This window comes from Chelmon rostratus, chromosome 22 (assembly GCF_017976325.1).
Source record: "Chelmon rostratus isolate fCheRos1 chromosome 22, fCheRos1.pri, whole genome shotgun sequence".
In the NCBI taxonomy this organism is placed as follows: Eukaryota; Metazoa; Chordata; class Actinopteri; order Chaetodontiformes; family Chaetodontidae; genus Chelmon; species Chelmon rostratus.
This window is the reverse complement of record NC_055679.1, coordinates 14,045,245-14,069,873: the sequence shown is the minus strand read 5'-3', so window position 1 is coordinate 14,069,873 and position 24,629 is coordinate 14,045,245. Positions and strand designations below refer to the sequence as shown.

At 41.5% G+C, this 24,629-nt stretch overlaps 1 protein-coding gene across 3 annotated transcripts in view; it reads right to left on the bottom strand.

Annotated features, from left to right (window-relative positions):
* Nucleotides 1-6,008: 6,008 nt before the first annotated feature.
* Nucleotides 6,009-24,629, bottom strand: part of apaf1 (apoptotic peptidase activating factor 1) — a 47,247-nt gene continuing 28,626 nt past the window's right edge. For all 3 annotated transcript variants that reach the window (XM_041963666.1, XM_041963668.1, XM_041963667.1), the window contains one exon: nt 6,009-7,852. In XM_041963666.1, the coding sequence (XP_041819600.1) occupies nt 7,706-7,852 (147 nt within the window). In that variant the 3' untranslated portion in view covers nt 6,009-7,705. The remainder of the gene's footprint in view (nt 7,853-24,629) is intronic.

Here is a 24,629-nt window from a genome sequence, read left to right as displayed (position 1 = left end):
TCAATGCACATTCTGTGATATACAAAGCAGTGCTGAAAAGATTAGTTGTAGAGCTCAAATTATAAATCTACCAGGCTGATGTTAGCTTATTGCAGATGTATCCGCATCCACCAATAAATAAAAAGAAACTGCAGAACAGAAGTGTAAAATACATACATCACTGAGAACTTTTCAATATTCAACTGTAAAATTTACCACTACTTGTAAAAATCTCAGAAGCCACAGTAATTGTGAAAATTTAAGGAATTTACAAAAAAACAGTGTACAAGAATGAGTGAATAAAAAAGAAAAGAAAGCCAATATGTCATTATTGTAGCTGCAAATTCAGGTATCGCAATTGGATGAGAATGGAACAAATCCCATACACACCACCTTGCTGATTGTATATAAAAAAAAAAAAAGGGCTCGTCGTCCATCACTTTTTGTAAGTGTGCATGAGTGTGTCGGTGTGTTTGGCTGGCTGCCCCAAAAATCTGCATGCACAATTGCAAGATGCATAGCCACAAGCTTGAAAAATAGCAAGCAGTGAAAAATTAATGAGAGGAAAGAGGGAGAGCAGAGAGAGAATGAAAACAAAATGAAAGTCTTAGACAGCAGACGGAAAGCCGGAGGGGAGCTTAGTTCTTTTGAAACAGAACCTTTTTAAATCTCCTGGGAGTCCACGTGTGACTGCAGACCTCTCACTGGGAAAACTAGAAAGGTTTAAATATCAGCCTTGCATTAGCCTACACCCCAAAACAGATACTGCCACTAAATCAGGCTAATTAGGCTAGTGGGCCTCTGAACTTTACATTTTAAATGACTTTTAAAAGCAGATGCTGTTATCCAGGGTGCAATTTGCAATCTGAATATTAAAACTTAACATCAAAACAATAACCTGGTTTTAATTTTTACAATGACTTGTTATCCGTTTTTGCTTTTTTCCATTAAAACAACTTCCCGTTATCAAATCAAAAAGGGCTCAGCGTCATTCTTCTGCCTTCACTCTGAGGACAAAATTATTTCATTTATTTATTATTAAAAAATCCATTAACTCTAAATCTAAATAAACAAAAGAACACAGGGAAACAATTTTGGTAAATTGTAAACATTCTGCTGCCACTCATGAGTGCAGCAGCAGAATATATTTTAATTCATAAAATATTAAAGGCAGACAACATTCAGGAGTTCAGGCCCTTTCTACTCCTGCTCATGCAACAGTGAATTAGTGCTTATAGTATGACAGACATCAGAGACTGTGAGAAGGAAATCCTGGCCCAGCTGCAACTGAGAGGGGAAGGTGGTGTCAGTATTGTGTAGACACTCAGACAGCTAGATAGCTGTAATTACTTCGGCAGCAGACAAAGATTAATTAAGTGAGAGAGAGCAGAATTAATGAGGTTAGCGCACACCTCAACCAGACTTTAAAAAGTTCCCACCATTCCAGTGGAGACTGCAGGGTGTGTAAATGTATGTGGTGACAGAGACGCACACAAAGAAAAGCAAACAAGTCATAGAATTCAATATTTTCCCTGTTTTTCAGTTTTGAGAAAAGCCACATGAGATATGTTGTTACACAAATATGCACCAAGAGGAAAAGGGTCTTTTTAAAGCTTGCAAATCCAGACAAATTTAGTGTTTCAAACCAGATTCCTGAAAGTAATCCCCCCTCCAAGGGCTGAAAGTATCAGATACGTTTAATTTACACTTTAAGGCAAAAGGATCGCAGCCAATTATCTGAACTTGGCAATTCCAAAAAAAAAAAAAAAAGATGACATCAGCAACAATTTCACATGCTCATTCTTTCCTCACATAGGCCCTTGGCTAACTGCATGCTAAATCAAACACCTATGCTCTTATTCAAATGTGTCTAATCATAGCTGGAACATGACTAAAAGCTCGAAATCATTTGTTTCATGCAGCATACATCCAATCCACCACCAATGAAAGACAACACCCTAAATTTGGCTTTTTTTTCTTTCCTCTATAGAAACCACTTTCAAATCCTGGAAAGACTCAGCTCAGACGTCACTGAGAATACACTACTTAATAAATAGGCTAAGGCATGTGCAGCAGAAAAACAGGACGCCTTTACATCACTCACAAAATAACGGTGTATAAATAGAAAGCACTGAAGTCTAAATGACAGCTGGCAACATTGCATTAGTATGTCATATGGCTCCAAGTCTTGCACCATGATTGGACCAGGTCCCAAATCTGACTGGCAGCCATGATGCTCTGCAGCGCCCAGAATGTCTAAAGACCCCAAGACAAATGGTTTCAAGTTTACTGTCAGAGGATAAGTACGTAATGCCGTCCTGTTTTGGCCAGATAACAAGGCCTCTTGTTATGCGCTGGAGCTCATCGTTGTTCTAAATTTATATAAAGGGCAGATTTACCACAACTACTCAGAGCTGGTCCTCAAGATTAAAAACAGGTGGTGAGGTCACGACAGCCATATTTTGCCCATCTTGGTACAAGGTTATTTGGGGGTTTTTGAGTGGCCTGTTTTTCATACTGAACAGCTGTTTTCTGACATTGCCTCGTTTCCAGCAAGAGGTAGGTTTGATTTTGCTCAAACTGATTTCTGGAGGCTGACACTACTCAAATGTCAATTGCATAAATGAGTAGTTCTTTCAAAGTAGTAACTATTTATACAATCTGACATCAGACGCCTCACCAAATAGAAGCAGTTCCAGCCATCACAGAAGTTAGTGTGGTATGTGTTCAATTATTTATTATGACCATGCCGATGAAAAATTTCCGTCCTTACATAATGTCCACGGAAAATTCCTTCTGAGGACTTTATTTACTGTGTCGATAACTTCAAGTCGGTTAAGTGGCGTGAATTCTCATAAACTCTCCTGCATCAAGCCTTGATACCACACTCTTACCACCTTTACCTCCAGTAGGATGTGGTAACTACTGACGGTCATGCTCACCTCCCATGTTAGATCTGTGCACAGCTCTGTCACCTCACAGAAATCTAATTAATTAGGTACTGATAAAGCACACTACAGCTATATCAATCAGTGCTATAGCACATAACCCTAATGAGAGTTGGATCCCAGCCTTCACCCAGCGATACAAGTTTACGCAAAGCCAACTGATGGATGTGATGACAAGGCAAAGTCAAAAACATCCATCAGCTACGTGCCTCAGTGAATGTGAACACCTCACGTCAGTCCAGACATTCCTCGAGTCTGTATATTAACCAGTAGTGTGATGTCAGTATGTAGGATATATACTTTGTATATACATATGGGGAATAAGAGCTGCACCTGTTGTGTCTAATTTCACGCAACCACAATGGTATCACCAGTGGCAGCTCCAGGATCATTACAATAATGTAGTTTTTATTTGGATAAGCCAACATTTAGATTGGCCTATTACATCTACATCTAATATTTAAAATAAAAACTGGACTAAGCAGTGGCATGCCTGCAGCATAAATCATGCTTTTAAAAATTATCATCATAAACTTTCAGAAAACACACAAATGGTCACACTGGTCCTTTTAGTAAGTATTGTTATATTTATTATATTAAATAGCCTTCTGAATTTAGAACACTAAACAATACAATTAATTGCTTTAGAGATAGGCCTACCTAACCTTCCTTCACAAATAACTATAGATGTGTAAAAGACAGACATATGTGCACAAAAACACTCAACCTCTAGCTAATATGCACTTGATTTCTGCAATGTCCACCTCCCACGATGAGGATATGAGGATGCCACCAACGCCAGATTAACAGCACAGAGGCTGTGAGCCGACACACAGGAGCCATACAGTATATCTGATGGTGACTTTCTCCAATAAATCACAACAAAACTCTCTGCTTCCCATCCAAATGTATCAGGGTGCCACATTTATCAAACCTGAATTTCTGTACTGCTACGTGCAAGTCCCAGGCTCAGCATTGGCTTTCCAGTAACAAACAAAAACAAAACAATAACAAGCAGCGAAAAAGCAAGCTGTCTTACCTTAAACCATGTGTTGTCTTTGTGCAGAAGCTTATCCTGTGGTTAGTCCATTATTTCGGCCATAAATCCCAACTTTGAAAAAGAGCGTTACAGGTGCTCACACAGGTCAGTTGATTGCTTCTATAGGGTCCGCGGTCACATTAGCAGCGTTAGCTTAACGTTAGCTAGCTCCAAAACGAATTTCGTATTAGCAGTCACTTGCTAACTTTCTCTCACTGTCTGGCTGTTTTTCCCCCAAGAATTGTTCTCAAAATATACGTTGTCGCTGTCCTTCTCAGTTTTATTGCATCGTATCGTAGTTGTAGGTTTCTTTGTTCGCTTCTTGTCGTTTTAGAGAAAATTTGACCATTCCTATGCTTGTTTCCACAAACTTGAGTTTGGCTAGCCCGCCATCAGAAATCAACCGGAAGGTCGCTGTGCTCAGTACACCGTGTTAAAGCAGCGCCCCCGTGTGGCGGGGAGAGTAAAAGCATGAGGCTGTGGTGCTTAGAATAAAACTCACTTGGTGCTCATCTACCAATATTAATTAAGTAAAAAATGGCTGATATTTTTATTAATATTAGGGTCGTACCCACCTCCAGATAAAATTGGAGATTTTAAAAATAAAGTCCAAAAGTGTATTTTTTATTAATTTCAATACATTTTATTTTTTTAAGTGGTACATTATTATCTTTAGTTATGTTATCATGACATAACATGAAGGTCTTTGTCCTGTGAAAATTAGGCTATGCTCTAAAATGGTAACTTTACATGAGGTAAGAAAAGCACTGTTGTCTGCTTTGTGAAAGCAATTTTCAAGTGATCCAGTGGGTTTTAAGATGATTTATTTAGCTTCAAAAGTGGGTGAATCTTCTTAACTCATGAAAGAATATGGAAAAAAATAAAAAATAAATACATAGAGATATGTGGATTTCATTTTCCTGCTTCCTGTGCTCACTGCCAGGAATAAGCTTCTTTTGGCAATATCAAATCTTTTATTTATTTATCTATTCGTTCGTCTAAAAATAGCCAAAATGTAATATACTGAGTCTAAAAAAAACTGCTAGCAGACTATAATATATTCGACCAGTGTTAAATGTAAAGTCTGTGCAGGACCTCTAAATTCACAGAAAAAATACACTGAATGTGACTTCAGGGCTTCAGCCCTGATTAGGATTGATCCTAAACATGGTCACATCCCATCACAAATCTGATTAATTAATTAGTTATAATGAATTACAGTAGAGCTTTATCAGTCACTGTGTACCTACACAACACAAGAACAGCTCTATTTCACGGTGGAGTGCGGTGGAAGAGCCTCAGGAAAGAAGCTGCTCTGTAGTCTGGTGGGGCCTGAATCGCTTGCCAGACAGCAGCAGGGTGAACAGGCTGTTGCTGGGGTGGGTTTTGTCTTTCAGTTTCCTCTGGGCACTACACAGGCACCTCACCTCACTGACTGTTCGGTAGACGGGTACCGATGATGTTCTGGGAGTTTTTAATCACCCGCTGCAGAGCCCTCCTGACCCTCTATCGCTCGTCTGTAAAAGTTGACAAGAACTTGGCAAGAATTTTGATTTAAGCTTTTACAAGAAACACAGTCGTTTCTTTACCAGCATGTGATGCATCCCATCAGTTCACCTGCTCAACAAAAGCACTAGGGTGTGTTGAAGAAACATACATGCAGCCACACTGCTTCAATAGATATGAACACCTATTGTCCTGAATATACAACATTTTATAATGCAATGCAAACACATGTGGAAGTTTTGTTTATCCTGTTCAGCCGGTTATTGAACCACATGCATGCACATGCATTTGTCCTGACATCAGGTATGACTTTCCCTCACTTTATTTCAGGCATGAATACATTTTCACAGCAACGAGGAGACATTTGGAGTGGACTGATGTCGAGTCAGCAGCTAAAACACTGGAGGAGACAGGAAATGCACGACTAATTGATTCATCAGTCAACAAACAGATAGAATCAACATCAAACAGGAACTTACTGTATAGTGATAATTCGGCAGGTAACAAAATGAAGACAGACACATGGCATCTTCATAGCGTGTGAAATTTAATCCTTTATAAATGACACTCACATTGCACCACACCGTATGACAGTATCAATACCTCCTGAGCACACGCCAATATTTCTGCAATTTTATTAGACAGAGACCTCCTCGCTGGAAGGAAATCTGTTGATTGAATTTGTGCCAACATGAAAGCACCAATCGCAAAGAGCACAATGTGAAAATGACAACATTGTTGATCAGATATGTTGAAATGCATCCTCACTTTTATTCATTTATTCTCTTTATGTGCTTATTACTCCTGCTGGACCTGGAGTCTGTATCGTACCAGCCGCAGTGAATAGATTACAGCATGTGAAGGGACGCTTGCCGCTCTGTCACACACTTAGGGAATAAGAGCTCATCTGTGTTGTCAAATCAAAGTAAGGATCCATTTTCATGTCTCTCAACAAAGCGACATTAGCAAAAGCTTCATGAAAGATTGTAACTCCTGCTTCAAAGTGCTCAGAACAGGAAAAGGCTCAGTTGTTCAACAACATGCAGATATAAATGTATGTAAAAAGTGGCAGATAGAGTTAAAAAGAACTAATACAAAATCAAAAAAGTTGCATTTAATAAAGCACAAAAAGCACCGTTTAACATAAGCAAGCGGAAATAAATTAGAAATCACATTTGCATTTTTTTTGTAGAAAACATTTACCTTTGATCTGAGTTCAAAAGTACAAATAGTTCGGATGTACAAACAGACCCCACAGGCTTTCAAAAGTTTTTGGATTCAATTTTAAATGCTTAATCATTAAAACTTAATCTGAAACTGTTAATTTTTAATGCTTATCAAAGTGCACCCCAAGTTCTATCTATGCTGGTGGATTGAGAAACCCAAGTACACTAAACACACATGCCCTCTGGTACCTACAGTATTCATTCAGACTAAGGCTGCAGTGTAAATAAAAGGCTCAGAACTGTTAATACTAACGAACAGGTTTCCACCAGACGCAGTTTTACCCTCAACCGCAAACATGTAAAATTAAAGTTCAAAAACCGTCACAGCATGGATGAGTCAAACGCACTTCATGACGTGCAGGATAGCTTATACTAATCACATACAGCAGAATTGGAAAACGTCTCACACCACATGCAATGATGTTCAGCACTAACGCAACACAGGTTAAAATCCACTATTCACATTTGAGCTTGTGCAAGATCTATTTATATTGATCTATTTATTAGGTATTAATGATTCAAAAGATCTGCTGAGAAGACCTGATCGTCACAAACGCTGTTTTCTTTTTTTAGGTTTAATCTGCTGCTTTTAATGCATCTTTTCTTGAAATTCTGCGTGTTTTATCCAGAAAAACATGGATTGGCATCGTCTGTCTTTAGGTGTGAAACAGGCAGATTGGAGCAGGACTCTTTGGACTATTTGAGCTTCCACAGGGCATCAGACATTTGACCCCACAGACCTGAAAGTGAACATCTGTAATGTTCCACTGTGGTGCTGTTGGCTAGTGTCAGCCTGAATGTGGACAGAGTGAGTGGAAATGTAAACTTATCTGAAAGGTGTGTGGTTATGGGATGCTGCAGCTTGCAGTTCAGCCTTCTGCCAGAGTCCTTAATGCAACAAGACATGCCTACTTCTATATGCAGTCTGCAACACCTAATCTTTTGCGAGAAAAATGTAGTGTGTGCTTACATCACGGCAATCTGTTTTTGGAGCAGTGTTCGCAACGTCACACCACCCTCTGCAGGATGTAGAGGATGCCGATGTTGTCAATGGTGACGAAGGTGGAGAAGTCGGACGAGACGTGGACCCTCTTCAAGGCGGTTCCCGTCGGATAGAAGGTCTGCAGGGCCTCGCCTTTCTCCACGTCCCACCACTGGTCAACAGACAGAGGAAGGAGGACACAGAGACAATTGAAGTGCTTTTAACAGACGAAACTGTTGCAGAGTAACTGGGAAGGAAAACCCCAAAATTAAAGAAAAAATTGTGTACAAATTCTTGTGGTGCTTATCTTAGCACAAAGACTGGAAACAAGGGGAAACTGAAACCAGAGGTGACAAAATCTACCTGGCAGCACCTCTTAAGCTCCCTGATTAACAAGTTATACCTCAGTCTTTAAAAAAAAGGGTAACAACTACAAGTTGTGGTTTGGTTATTTGGTCATTTCTTGGCTGGGAGCAGTCTTTTCCTGGAGTATCACAGTGACAACAACAGTTAACGTTAGAGATGCTGGTAGGCGGATGTTGTAGCCTTTGGACTAGCTGTTTCCACCCATTTATACAAAGCTAAGCTAAGAGGCTGCTGGCTCAAGATTCACATTTATCACACAGACATGAAAGTGGTATTACTCGTCTCATGCAACTCCCTGTAAGAAAGTGAATAAGCCTATTTCCCAGAATGCTATTTGTTGAGCAGATTTAGGCACAAAGTGTGTGTAATTCTCATAAACTTAATAACAGAGGGTGTGTTCTGCTTAGCCCTGTTGCATGTTTATCCTTATGGTTTTTCATACGAGTGAAGCTTTAAGATGCTGTAGTGCTTCTGCTGTGCTACGATAAAATCAAATGGTGAAAGTCGTGTAGTCTGCACTCGGCTTTATCTGAATCAGAACTTGAGACAAAGGCAGGAAGAGAGGGAGACTGACAGAGAGCTTTAGACTGGTTGCCAAGAAGACCGCGATGAATTTAATAGCATAATATTGCCAGACTCAAACTCACGCACACCCTCAGGCTCCCTCAGAGACAAAGATACATGCGCACACACACGCAAGCACGCACACATACACACACACACACATGCATGCATGCACGCACACACACACTAACCCCCCACCAGCTTTCCAGAGTGATTCCGTTTAATCTCGGTTTAAAGTTGACATTTTCCATTCAAGCTCCATCTCACTGGGATGAATCATCAAAGGCACATCAAGTCAATCATTTACAGTCTGGTATGAGCCTGTGTGAGTGTGAGTGTGCGTGCATGTGTGTGCGTGTGTCCGTGCACATTCAACTTTGACAATGGTAACCATGATAACTTCACATTGAAACTGTACCTCATCCATCTGAATAAAAGATGACATGAATTAAATCAATAGGTTGAAGCTTTAGTGGTGTATGTTTTTGCTTTAAAGCATTAGTGGCTCTGTGAGTATATGTGTGTGTGTGTGTGTGTGTGTGTGTGTGTGTGTGTGTGTGTGTGTGTGTGTGTGTGTGTGTGTGTGTGTGTTTGGGATAGAAAGCAGGCCAACTCCTCAGTCCCTGCACAGTCAGGCAGACAGACTGCAACAGAAGAGGTGGCGGCAACAGATGCCTAGCTTACAGAACAATCCCAACACACACACACACACACACACACACACACACACACACACACACACACAAAACGAGTCCATTAATCACACAAACCATTCAACAACATTAAGGAGGCCTCATTTGCATATTCATGATATTGAAACACACTGTATGCCTTCAAGTTTTCTTCATTTTTTTCAGAGATTGCTATGCTATAACATAAATATATTGTGTGTGTGTGTGTGTCTGGACGCTGAAAAATGGCCCAGTATATTTGTGTTGCTGCAGGGGGTTGGCCATACTTCTGCTGAGATTGGACTTCCTCCACAGCCCCCCATCATAACACACTCACACACACTCACACACACGTTCGCTTGCCTAAAATCCGCTGGTTAACTGGAAGTGGAGAGGCTTCTCAGCGACAGTATATTAAAGTGTATTTACATATGTTTATGCTGACGGAGCCGAGGACTTCTATTCATTAAAGACAGCTGATTAGAAATTAAATAAGAAATGACTAATTTAATCCGATGAATCACTGTATTTGTTTATTTACTGCTCGAGGATTATTTTTATTTCTAGAGCGATGATGTCATAAATGATGACAGCAGACATTCAAAGGTAAGTGGGAAGTGACTTCCAGGCTCCGAGCGGTAGCCCCGCGACCAGGTACACCTGTCCGAAACATCTGCTGTGACGTCAGATGTTTTCTACAGATGTTGAGCCAGTTGGACGTGAACAGTGTCTGACTCAGGCCTATGTTTAGGTCCACAAGCTGGGTCACCGTTAAGTTACTTAAAGCTCTCTTTCTCCTGGTTTGACATATTTACACAGGTCCGATCCGGCGATAAACTCATAGAAATGTTCTGTTCGAAAAAGGACCGGAGATAACTGTAAGAGTCAGAGGCCGGCAAACGCACAGGTGTCAATAATTCACTGTGCAAAGAGAGATCGAGGCTTCTCTCCTCATATGTGTGTCCGTCTCTGGCGTCACCTAGAATCGCCCTGTAATCAGACAGGACAGCACGCTTGAGAAAATACTTAAATTAGTGCAAGACATTAAATGAAATGGAACTAATGTAAAGGCTGCGTTACATAACACTGCTTATCACCTTATGTGTGCGGTGCCAGGATGAATCTGCGTGATGTTTACTTCAACATCAGAGCGATGTATGTAATTTGCTGCCGCCCCAAAGCATAAACGTGATCTGACGACCTTTACTTAAACAAATTCATTTTCATGTTTCTACATGATTCGTACATATAAACATATTGACTGAATCATTGCGGCTGAACGTTGTTTAATGCGCTATTTAACGGAATCCTCTGAAGATTAGTGGAGCGAATGAGCTCTTTGATTCACTCAGGGTGAGAAACAGATGCAAAACAACTGCAGAGCGATAATTTATGTTTACAGCAACGGTTTCTTAATGCTGTATTTTGCCTCTACGAGCGGACACATAATACATATAAACATATTTATACCAAGAAACTAGTGATCAGACTTCCCCCTGGTCTGACCACAGCCATTAATTATACACATCCAGCTGAAAGGTTGGGTTAAATATGTGTCTAACTGCTGGATATCGATCTGAGCCTGGTGTCAGATCTGCTCACTTTAGCACCTGATTTTCACCCTGACTCACATAGTTATCTCTGTAATACAGTCATGTGTTTACAAAGTGCTGAACCTCGCTCCATCCTCGCTTGTGAGCGACTGAGCCTTTCCAGGATGCTCCTTTCATACCCAATCATGATACAATCACCTGTTACCAATCAGCCTGTTTACCTGTGGAATGATCCAAACAGGTTTTTTTGGAGCTTTCCACAACTTCCCCAGTCTTTTGTTGCTCCTGTCCCAACTTGTTTGAAACGTGTTGCTGCATCAAATTCAGAATAAGCAGATATTTACAAAGATCAATGAAGATAAAGGTAAAACATTAAATATATTGTCTCTGGGCTGTTTTCAATTAAGTGTATGTCTAAAATGACTTGCAAGTTATTGCACTCTGTTTTATTTATGTTTTACACAACTGTTTTGGAATCTGGGTTGTAGTTACTACATCTTCTTAAATATGTGGCCTTTACAGCTCAGTTTTCTTAAAGCTCACTGCTTCACCGATTTTGCTTGCTGGGTCTGTGTGTGTGGTGTTTGCAGATTTAGCCTCGTTTTTTCTCTACTACAAAATACTGCAGGAAACATCCACATCTAATACGCTAATTACACCCTGTGACCTATGCAATTTTTAGGTTGACTGTGTGTGAAAAGGTCAACCCAGAGAAGCTAAATCAGATGATTATGCAGAATTGGTTAAATACACTGCACAGGTAACAACAGAGAAGCTAACTGACAATCTGCAAAAGAAATACTGGTTTTCATCTCATGCATGAGCAAAGAACTTTCCAAGGTCACAGAATGAAACCAACACCGTCTTACCAGCCTCAATTTGAAGTACTAAAATGTCACCATGAGTGGCTTTGTTGGCCTTGCAAAGACAAATGGCGATTATGTTGTGAAGGCTGATAAAACAGAACATCAGAGGGAGAGATGTGTGGCTGGATAAAGAAAGATAGATAAGATGAAGGTGAGATCGATAGAGGGGTGGCGGGGTAAAACAAGGATACACACAGCACATATCAGAGGAGGGAATGAGACACTTGGTTACAGTGCATTTGCATCGGAATGAAAGGAAAGATGGCTGCCGTCTGCCAAAACACTGGCAGCTCAAACAAGGAAACAATACTATGATGCCCGCACACACACACACACACACACTTATATATATAAATACAGAAATACACAGACAGACTGACATGAGGGAGAGCACAAGCCGAGTCGAAGAACAACACGACCGAAACTCACGACAAACACGGGCAACAGGCGAATGATGAAAGTGTGTGACGAAACAGAAAATAAGAGGCGGGAAACATTCCATAACTCCGGCCGATTATAAAAAAAAGGATGAGCGGAGAGATGCGACGCACGGAGAAATGGTGCAGAATAAATGTTTAACAGAGTCAGTCGGCTCTGCGGCGGGACGGAGGGAGACGTGTGGACACGAAGTGTGAAAATTATGTTAGCTTCAGAGTGAGGCTGGATTTTCTGTGAGAGGGGGGAGAAAAAAGGCCAGAAAATCACTATGTTGAATCATTTAAAACGGAGGACAGTGATGAGACCAGACTGGATTTATGCCTCTGCATGAGCGGCAGACAGAGGAATAAAGTCTTTGTCCGATTCAAGGTAAAGAAAAGGGGAGGAAAAAGGAGGAAACGATGGTGTGTGTAGGGGGAAGGTAAAAGGCAGACGGGTGCACTCAACAAAGGAGCTGCATCAGATTAAAAATGTAAAGATGCAGTAAGCAGAAAAACACATTTATCATAACAACAAATACGCCTCTTTCCATAAGGGTTTGTTCTCTCTTATGGGAATACGCAGCAGTGTTTTGTGTGTTGCTGTGTGGCACCGAGGGGCCATATCCTCAGAGCAGATGGCTGATGTGCTGATATCAACACCATCACTGTGGGACCATTGATTTATGGGAGAGCTAGTGATGTGCTTAGACGCTAAATGACTATACAGTGTGTGTGTGTGTGTGTGTGTGTGTGTGTGTTTCTGAGCCGTTGAGAGGACAATACCCCTGGGCGTGTTTACTGCGTGTGTCTGAGTGACCATCAAGGTTTTTGTTTTTTCTCTTTACGGCGGCCGGAGATATTTCTGAGCTTGCTCGCTTCCTTCTGTGCTGAGGCGGCTGGAATTAACTCAGTGGATTTATGACAATGTTCAGTTCTATGTTACATGAATACTAATGTGAGGAAGGTGGGACTACGGTAAGTGGAACTATATTGAGAAAATACATGAAAGCATTAGCCTGAAAATGGCACACTCGTAATTTAAGTGTACAGATTATAATTTAAAATGTGGGTATTACTATAATTGAAATTATTCCATAGAAGAGCCAGCATCCCTTAAATTTACACCAATCTCAGATGGAAACATGATTCATTTATTCATTCTTAATCAAAACCTGACAGAATTAGCTGTTGAATAATTTTTGTTTTGCCTGTTTGGTCAAAATTCTTCTATTTGGGGCAATTCTCAACAAGAACTGGGCTCCAGTGAAAGTTCAAATAAAGTGCAATAACAAGATATAGGGCACGATGAGATTACGAGAAAAAAAACATAAAAAACAAGCAAAAAATAATTTCTAAATATAACACTAAGCCAGCAAGCAAAAACATGATAAAAAGAGGAGAGAAAATACTAAAAAAGCAACATAAAGCCTGATGGTAACGTGACACATCATGGAAGAAGCAACACTACAGGTCACATTCAGTCATTCTGGGGGCAGCAAAACAAACTATTGTCATACTAATAAAGAGTTAATAATTGGCTTTTTTCTGTGGTCAGTTAAATGCTTTAAATGCAGCAGCAGGAAACATTCGGCTTGCTTTAGCAGCAACTTAGCATTATTTCCAAGAATGTGAAAACGACACCCAGTTCGTAATACTGCAGATACATAAATAATGCAGTACTTTCATCAGTGGGCCATAGGCTCAATCGCTGTTGTGTTCCCTCATTTAGCGATAGATAGTGACTTTAATGACAATCTTTGACATTATACCTTTAAGAGGGATGCGAGTAAAAAGAGAGCAGGGTGGAGAGAACACACATGTCATCTGCTTTGGTGGAAACGTGATGGCAGAAAACGAGACGGGCCAGCGAAGCCTTATCTGCAAAGCCACAGCGTTCTGCGTGTTCAGATAAGCTCCCTCCGAGCGTCACGCTCACATACGCACGGGGTCAAAATCACATCTGGGGAAGCCGGGAACCCTGATTCATTTCAGCCAACGGCAGACGAGCGCCAAATCTGCTCCGACGGGCCCTCGCCGCTCGCTCTCCTCGAGCTAAATAGGTCTGCTTATTCAGGCTACCTGAGGGAAAGTCTGCGCCACTTACATAACGGAAATACCTGTCCATGTGTGTTCTTGCGAGGGCCAGAGCGACTCTTAGGTGTGAGCAAGCGCGCAGTAATTCATCTTCCTCTTACATAAATAGCTCTGATGCAGAGTCCAGGGGGAATAGGTGAAGTTTCTGCGCTTTAAAAGAAATTATTAGGACTCTACAGCCAGCAGGACGCACACAATGGATGGAGGCAGGAGGGGAGGGGGATTAAAGAAAGAGGAGATACCAGCTGGAGTAGATTCAGGCGATTTTGTAAGGCCACCTCCATTTCAGGAAGAAAAAATGAGGGATTGTGTGTGTGTGTGTGTGTGTGTGTGTGTGTGTGTGTGTGTGTGTGTGTGTGTGTGTGTGTGTGTGTGTGTGACCAGGCCAAGAGTCTTGCTGAGAGGGAAACAGCGTGACACCAAGGTTGAATTATTCATCCAAGGTTCCATCCGCTGAAATATTGATGTTCAGACGATCCTCTACACATCTCTCCCTCACACACAGTCTTTCTTTCTTCACTTCCTCTCACCTGTATTCCTTTATTTCCACCGGCAACACGCTTTTATCACAGGTGGAAAAAAAGGGGGGGAAAGCAAGGAAACAGGAATTAATATGGATTACAGGGAGCAGGAAAACTGGATAGAAGCAGAGATGTTATATCCTTGGATCTGAGAGGTTGTTACTCTTTCCATTTATTGTTATTTCTCTCACATGTCTCTTTTCTTTCGGTCGTCACAGCACGCAGAGAAAAGGAGACGGATGCATGAAAAGAAAACATTAGAGAGAGACGCCTTAACAAAGAAGTATCGAAAAATGAAAGGAGAAAAATTGAGCTGGTGGGGAAAAGAGAAGCTGGGGAGTAAGAAAAAGATCATGTGAGTGACAGACAGAAGGGAACGATGACTGGAGAGAAGACAAAGCACAGAGTCTTTCACACCAGCTGTTTACGCTGAAGCCTGCAATGTGAAATCTGGTAAAATGAACGTTTTTTAAAAAACCCTGATGTGGATCAAAAGGAGAAGAACTGCTCTCAGACCACTGAACCCAGGTTGAAGGAATAGTTAGGAACATTTTGGGAAAAACACTCATTTGCTTTCTTACCAAAAGTTAGATGAGAGGATTGACACCACTCACATGTCTGTATGGTAAATAAGTAGGTGGAGCCAGCAGACAGTGAGCTTAGCTTAGCATAAAGACTGGAAACTAGCCTGTCTCTGTCCAAAGCTAACAAAATCCACCTACAAGTATCTCATAATAAAAAGTAATTATCTCATTAGCGCACATTTGTTTAAGCTGCACAAAAACCAGTGTAAAAATGACATTTCACCCTCTTACCGGTGGTTATGTACCAGACTATTTCTTGGCCAGGACCAGTAACTTCCTGGAGTCTCGTTCTCGCTTGTTGCCTGGCAACTGACCTAGAATCCACACGTGTCAGGTGATCTGAGCACACAGATTTGACAATCTGCAAATAAATGCTAAAAATTCTTTTACGTTTTAACACATTTTGATGCAGATTTCTGTCAAAAGCAAATGCTATTAGATGGATTAGCACATGTGTATAATACTTACTTCAATAGGGTTGCATTTATTTGTAAAATTACTCTAGATTTACTCAAATTGGGTGGGTTTCTAAATAAGAGGCATATGCGAATGACATCATTTATTCACAAAAGTTGGATACACATTTGTAAATGTTTTATTTGTGGGCTATAAAAATAGCATTTATCACCAGTTTTAGGACTAATTTCTCTCTTTATCAATACTGTGAAACATGTTTAAAAAGTCTGCAGATGCACCACAGGTCAGAACAGCGGTAAACAACAATGAAAGCAGCCCAGCGGGTATGGAAGGACGAAGGGTGGAAGGTCAGATTCAAGTCAATGAATCCAGCGTGAAAACGGCCTACCAGACAGAATAAGACTGAAAAAGTTCAGAAAAGGGGGTTAAGACAAAGGAGCAGAGAGTTTATTACAAAGACTGTAAAAGCGAGTAGGAAAGACGAAACAAAGAGAGAGATAAAGTAAGCGAGAGTCAGTGTGTGTGTGTGTGTGTGTGTGTGTCCACACATTTTACAAAGCATACACCATCACCAGCTCTCTCCACCTCACCCTCTATCACAGATCTCCCATCTCTACTCTGCCTCATTTCGTCTCGGTATGATTCGCACACACAAAGGCCCTTCTTTCCCAGCCAGAGAGACAATTAACCCCGGCTTAATGAGCAACGCTGGGGAAGCGACTGCCTCCTAGAGACAGATAAATATTTCACCAGCTTGTGTTTATACCCCAAGCGTGACAACAAGAGCACGGAAACCAGGCCATGTTCATTCCAAGCTTAACTCTTTTAAAGTTCTTCAGTCTTGCTTTGCAAAAGCAGAGATTCAAGGTCCTATGGAAAACATATCTACTCTGGCTGCATTTCAAGCATGCGAGGAAGAACGTGCGCATGTTAAACTACGCGCTTTTTACAGTCTCTGGGTTACGAAAAAGAGAAAACGATGAAAAAAACCAGAGCAACAGATTCTGAGAAAAAAAGATAAATGCACGTTCAGGAGCTGTTTTGCATCTTAAGGAGTGCGTGCAGGTATTTTTAGAGGCAGGTCTGCTGCTACGCCGGAGCAGCACTGCGGGGTGCTTACTTCTCAAACAGCACGACGGAAGAAAAGCACTGAATGAAATCAAAACTGCGAACGCTGCCTGAACCAGCGCGGTGGCCCTGTTACGCTGCCTCATTTACATACAAGTCCTCTCAGAAGTGGCAGTCATCAAAATGTGTTGTTTCCATCCCTGGACCAATTGTGAAGGAGGCGGGGGAGCAAAATGGAAGGAAAAGCCAAGGGGTGCAAGTAGCCTGTTAACCAACACACAGCAGCAATAATAGCCGAGAGGGTGTTTATGTTGCTACGCTAATGGAAAAGGTTGGATGTACAGAGAAGTGCTGCTGGAGGATCAGATGAAAGGTTAATGAACCCTATGAGGGAAGTCAGTCATTGCTGTGGGAAATAATACATTTTGTTCAAAGTGGCGCCAAAGTATTAAAAAAAGAGAAAACGAGAAAGTCAGCTGAACCGACGCAGCTATTAATAAGGAGCTAAATCATATTAATAGATTATTTATAAAGCATCCTGCGTCCATGTGTTTAAAAATAGAAAACTGGACCCTGAAGTACACACACACACACTTTCTCTGCTACAGCATCGGACGTGTCAAACGCTCCCCTGCAGGTCTGTCCTGTACAGCCGGCTAACACTTAGACACAAGGGGATAAAAGATACAGACGGCACTCAAAGTCAGCCATACTGTCAACGCTGGGACACAGCAATGAAAGGTGAGCTGTGCCGAGTCCAGTTCACTCAGAAAATGTGGCAGTTTTACAGCACAGCTGCCTTTAAAAGCTTGCCATGATGTTTCCCAAACCACTCGGGTCTGAATGCGAGTGTGTGTTGCTGAAGGACGGGCTTGTACGAGTTTGTTGACACGCAGTTTGAGCAGCAGAGGTGAAAGACTGACTGTGTAAATCTGGAGAGTAAAACTGGCTTTTCTCTACGCGGGGAGGGACACATGAAACGGTACATATGTCAAGTTGCATTTTGCTGCTTAAATATGTGATTTTGCGAACAGCAGCTTTACTGTGAGCGTTTGAGTGGTTATAAAAAATGAAAATTTATCTTTGGAGGAAAAAACCATCTAAAGAGGTACTTTGTAGCACTCAATGAATATACAGTAGGTGTAGCAGCTAAATGTCAACTAGGATGGGACAACACACATTACTGACTACACTTTCTCTTGTTTGTTGCCTACTATTGAAAAAATATTCTCATTTTTAAGTCCTACCAGTTTTGGCAGCACCTGGAAGCCCACATTCTGCATACTGTTCATGCATTTATTTACCCAACACTGTCAAGCAGCTTCTCCATATTAGATTTTATTAGAGTACTTCTGACAGATAGTTCCCTCCTTTGTGGCTCTTCCCAGAGATTTTTCCTTTTGTACTTGTTAAAGGGTCTTTTCCTTAGTGGAATGAAGAGTTAGTGGGCCTCGATCAGAACTAGTTCCTGAGACGTGCTATCCGACCATGTGGGAAATCAAAGGTGTTTATAGTTGTTTCCAGCGGCTACAGATGATACAGGAGACCTGATGCTGTTTAAATACAGGGATAATGGTGCACGTTTTCCGACATGTCTCCTGGAAATAATTCATAGTGCAAGATTTGCAACAAAGCTATTCTCCAAAGGACCGTGTTCACCAACAACGGTTTTACGAAGTGTTCCTGAGCCCATGTAGTAACATCCTTTATCCGATCATGTGTTCTCAAGGTGGTGAACCTCCCTCCATCCTCGCTTGTGAACGACTGAGCCTTTCCATGATGCTCCTTTCATAACCAATCATGATACTATCACCTGTTACCAATCAACCCGTTTACCTGTGGAATGATCCAAACAGGTGTTTTTGGAGCATTCTACTACTTTCTCAGATTTTTTGCTCCTATCCCAACTTATTTGAAACGTGGCATCAAATTCAGAGTCAACATATAATTGCAAAAATCATTGAAGTTGATGAAGTAAAGATGCAATCCATGTAAAAAAAAAAAAAAAAAGAGAGATGTTTGAATTTTATCATGTGGCATTGTCTCGCAGGTCTTTACAGCTGTTCTGTGTTTCTCACTGCAGCTGACAAATTAAGAAAAAAAAACAGCTAATTAAAACATGAATTGCAATGACTGACCTTCGCTCTGTGTTCTTTGTTCTGACAATACAAACATCACAAACTTACTCCGGCATACTTGGTTCCTAAAACAAAAGATTGCTGATGGTCTGCTTTGTTGGTATTTCCAATCAAAAGAATTACATAAGCAACAAGTCATGTTAAGGACTTCTGAAACATAAAAAGGGCTCAGATGGGGGCAGATTGGGGTAACATAACTCTAGCCTGAGAAAGACTAATGAATACTTGGACTGACTGATGTTCAGCCTTGAGAGAAATCACTGCAGTCTTTGCCAGCGAGGGGAGAATGGAGACACATTTACTTATGGCTTAGTCAATCTCATTATACAAGAATCTTGACTGCCTGATACCCCATCCATCCCTCAGAGAGGTGATTGCATTTACTTTCCACTCTGTCCTTCTCGCTCAGTCCTGAACTGCTCGCTGCTACGCAACTGTTTCTTAATCTTTGACAGATTCTCCGTCCATCAAACGTCTCTTGAGGGAAGGTCAGCGCAACCTTCACTCCTTCATTTCATCACGTCTCCCTGCCCTCCTTTCCTGCCTCAGTCCTGCTTAGAGTGATGGCAGGCTGTAGCAGTCCATTAGCCGCCGAGGCCTCGTTAGGATGCGCTTAATAATGATGGCTTAGGCTGAGAAATCAGGAGAGAGACAGACCTGATGGGTGAAAGCAATCTCCAGAGTTCTAAAATGGCTTGACTCTAACCTACTGTACAAAGTAAGGATTATTTTAAGAACAGCATCGCGGAGAGAAACACAGTGCACGCGTGTGAAAATCGAAAAAGCTTGTGAGCCTTAGCCTCCAGCGAGGGAGAACGGCTTTAAAGCCAAAGGTCACCGAAGTGGACTGAAAGAAAATGACAGTGGAGAGAAACACACAAAACAAATGAAGGCGTGAAACGGGGAGCTAACATTAGAGGAGAGCACAGAAAGAGCTGGTCTGCTGGGAGCTCGAGGACAGGAAAGCAGACAATGAAAGCGAGGGGAGTGTAAGAAGGTGAGATAAGGTGAAATTGTGTTTCTCCCTTTCTCCTCCATCACAGGCTTCACTGATAAGTGATGCCTGACAACACTGGTGGCAGGGGAGAACTGTCATCTAAAGCACTCCCATCCATCCGGGGATACACGGTTTGGAGATGTGTGCGTGTGTATTACTCACATAAATCTCTTACATTGTGGGGATTCGTCTTCTTTATAGGGACAAAACGGCCATAACCTAAATCATTAAATTTTAGGGTGAAGACTTGGGTTAAGGTTCGGGTAATGTTAGGTTAGGTTTAGGGTTCGCAAGTCTATACAATGTCCCCAAAACTGCAAATGGAGTACGGCTGTTTCCCAGCAGTTCCCAGCAGAACTCAAGTTTGTGAACTTTGGTGCCACATTCCGTGCAACAATCTACATAGCGTGTAGTCTGCATGCACCGGACCGCAACCCCCCTTAGGTGACAGTTCGGCATGATTACACCGACCGCTACAGCCCTGCTAGCATGCACATGAGGACCCACGTGTATATGTACAAGCATGGTGCCATCATGACACACATTCCTGTCAACTGCAAACGGCAGTAACAGAAAGGTGTAGTGCATACGAGCTATATGACATCATTCTGGTCACGCAAGAAGTCACGCCTTTGTGAAAAAGCCAGTGCTACAAGAGTTGCAAGGAACTCACAGGGATGGTTAGTGAACACGCTAGCGCTAGTCAGTCACAATCATGGTCACAATATCTGTTCATCCTAGCATGTTTGCTAGCTGTTATCTAGCCCATTAGCTTTCGGGACATATCAGCACCATCGACTTGTGTCTCTTAACTGTCTACAAAAGGTTCCTATTTTGTAGAGCAAAATAAGAAGATGCAACACAGTTAAGAAGCGACAATAGCCTCCTCCAGTTGCGTTTGGCCAACAAGTACAAGTACACATGACAGAATTCACTAAAGTTGAAACTTGATTTACTTTGTCCTCAAGAACCATTCTCCATTGCTGTTTGTGATCAGGCCTTTGCATTGATCAACAGTTGAGGGTAGTAGCTCGCCAATAAACATTGCAACACACCATTAAACACACAAGTTGGCCCATTCCATTATGTACACATACCCTCTACACACATACCCAATAATACAAACACATATTCAATAAGGTCTACGGCTTATGGATGGAGACTCTCAGTGTACTCTGCTGCTAAGGTGTAGATCAGCTTCACCTGACCTGACAATACAAAAGGTAGAGTGAAAACAGACCCACATTTGACACCGTGTTTGTACTTTAATGCTTTGAAATGAAGTAGCTAGCTGCCCCTGAAGATGACATCGCAGCACACAATGCTGCTGTGGAGATCGGGAGGCTCAGTACAGCGATATCACACATTTTCCACATTTTTCTGCCCGGCTTCCTCACAATCACACGTCTTTGCTGTAGACGTCTCATTGCTGAAGGAGGCGACAATGAGCAGAAAGTTAGAATTTCAACAACTAGCTGCCAAAATAATTCTATAACTTATCTAGCCCATTAGCTTTCGGGACATATCAGCACCAAGTTTTCAGACGGCCAACGTGAGAATACTGGGGCAGATAAAACTTGCTGTCTCATTGAGATTATTACCAATCTCAGAAGAATAGATCCATTATAGCTTCTGGACTGCATTCGGCTGCATATTATGTGCCTGATCTGACAGGAAATTTGGTGGATTGCTCAAGCAGAGATGGGTTTCTTGCAGTAACAGATGGTGGAATAAGTAAAAGGCCAAACTAACATGTTTGTCCTCTTCAGGAAGGCTTTTACCAAAGCAGCAAAGAAGCAACACTGTCTCACCGTCTGTCCACAGCTTTACCGGAATACCAGTTCGCTCTCCTCAGAGCCTATAGCAACTACCAACACCACAGGACACACTGCATTTGTTTCCAAATTTCCATGTAGAAACGATCAATACCGCTTTGCAAATAAGGGAGAAGAAAGAAGCACGTTCACTGAAGAGGTAAAGTGAAATTGTCATAATTTTAGATAACATAGTTTGAGTGCTGCTTTGCACAAACAAGTAACTACAGGAGGGGTTGGCGTCTGGTTGGAGTCAAAGAAAACAGGAGAAAAAGCTCAAATTCATTCATTCATTAGTCTACAATGGAGACATGAAAGCAGAGAGAAATTCTTCAGTATGGGTTGGTATCATTTTAATTTGTTTTTATAAAATGAAAGAAACTGCACAAGAGACACGGTGCTGACGGTGCACTCAACATGTTCTTATTTAAGATTAACTAGCAACATCAAGGGTTTTGCCCACACGGTTAAAGAATTCCCATCCCAAATTCTGAATTCACCGGTAATGACCTTGTTTAGAAATCGATAAGCAGAGTGATGGTTGCATCGGTGAGTCCAATCAAACTAAAACAGGAGGATTAGCAGAACAGAACAGATCTGCCGTCTCTGCTGATGGAACGGCAAATCAGTCTGGCTTTTGACAGCTGGCTTAGTTAAATAGACAAAGCTCGAAGTACCCAGAGATATCGATTAAGGCTAAATAAGGACACTAAGTTCCCTCAGCAAAGACACTTAGAAACCGAGTATAAAAATAGGCAGCTATGAAGATCTCTGTCAATATTTATCGAAAGAAATTTGTTGAGCGCTTTGCGGTTTTCGTTTGCAACATGACGACTTGGTGTGAATTATTCTGGGCTGCTGGGAGTGTGTGTGAGGATGAGCCTCTTCACACCTGCCACCTCCCCTCCCGCTTCATGGCACTGTGACAGATTGGGTCACCGGCGTTTGGAGCATGTGTGTGTGTGTGTGAGAAACAAAGCCAGGTGTGAGACAGGTACAGCATTTTCTGGCAGTATCTGGAGCAGAAGGATGGAGGACTGATGGGAGTCGTTGTAGGCTGTAACATCCTCTCTCAGAGGGCTGGACCACACCACTTCATCACAACCGCACACACACACACACACACACACACTCACACACACATCTGCTCGCAGGCATGTATGCTTACAATTTTACAACTAAATGCACTGAAACGAGCCCACTTGTTATGCTTTTTATTATGTTAAGCGAAAAGATAAGAAGCATAAGAAATGCTTAATTAAACACTCTACACGGGTACCTACAACAGGGGATTGTACGAGCACATATACCCCCACACAATAGCCCGCTGCTTTTAATTACACTCACACCATTCACCCGACCATGCAGAGAGGGAGGGAGTGATAAAACAGAGAGAACATAAGAGACAGAGACAAAGAAAGAAGAAAAAGCATCTTGAGAGATGATTAAAGCAGGAGAACTGACAGGGACGAGTAATAAACCACTGGGACAAACAAGAAAACATCATTCTACACGGGGAGCCAAAGAGACAAATAGAAAGAGGCAAACAATAAGGACTCCTCATGCTACAAGCCTCACGTTGCATCATATCAACCCATCAACCGCGAGAGAACCATGGGAGACATCACCCGCTGTCACTTCTCCCGCTCTTATCCGACCAATAACAACATCATCCTGTTCTGCAGCAAAAGCAGACACACTGAGCCCGTCTGTAGAAAAGGCTTCTGATGTTTAGAGCTGCGATCAGAGAGGATCTGATAGCTGAAAACTCTCCACTGAATCGCATCACGATAAGAAAAACATGTCTTCTCTGCTCTGCGCTGCTTATTTTTATGTATTTTTCCTAAGACTCTCTTCAAAAAATACTGACATAGCAGTGAGGAGCTGTGCATTAACATATGCCACAGTTAGTGTCAGGATCTTTTAGAGGACTGTCGTACCTCTCCTGGAAAAGAAGAGAATTTCAATGGATCTAGATTGTAATCAATGAAATAATCATTGTAGTAATTAACGCCTAAAGGGGTTGTGTTTATGTTAACACATAATCCAAATTAATCTCATCTTGCTGCGATTTACAAATAGCCCCTAAAACAGATTTGCCACAGTTTGTCTGATTTGCTTGTTCTTATGCATATGCAAAACAATTCACTGGAGCTCAGAGCTTTATGTTATTGTTCATTTGTGCTGCCTAGTAAAGTCATTAGAAAATATGAACTGAAATAACTCTCAAACACTGCAACATGAACATTTTTAGAACATTTATCATTTTAAAGCGGTTTTCATTTTGTTGTCGGCAGCGCATCAATCTATAAACACAACACTGACATATCACCTTATAAAGTTGTTATGGATAACATGTTAGCAATGCAAGTCCAGTATTCTCTCCCCTTTTAGCTCTGTTTTGGTCTCCACCTGAAAACAGTAAGTTGCGGGGCCGAACAACTAAAACAATGAGCTGAAAGGTGCTAAAACGTAAAGCTGAAGGGAACTGCAGAGTCGGGTGTCATTCTCGCTGGGTTTATCACCATAAGCCACACCTTTCACATGCCATGGTCTTTTGACCCATTGTTAATCTAAGCATATTGATTAGTGCAGCTTTAAGCATTCTGGTTCCATTAGTTTCCAATTTTTCATAGCGATTTAAATATTGCACGGCTAGAAGGTGCTTTCAGTTGGAAGAATTTTTTTTTTATTTAAGTATTGGAAGCAGAAGCATGACAATTTTGAAGCCATTTGAAAGTCAGTTTTTCGTTCAGCCATTAGTCTTTGTACAGTACGTTGCTGCAGTGGCAGGAATATGAAGTCAATGGGAGCTTAGTTCATATAATAAACACACACTACTTAAGTTCTATCTTCATTTTCAACATTACTTCATCA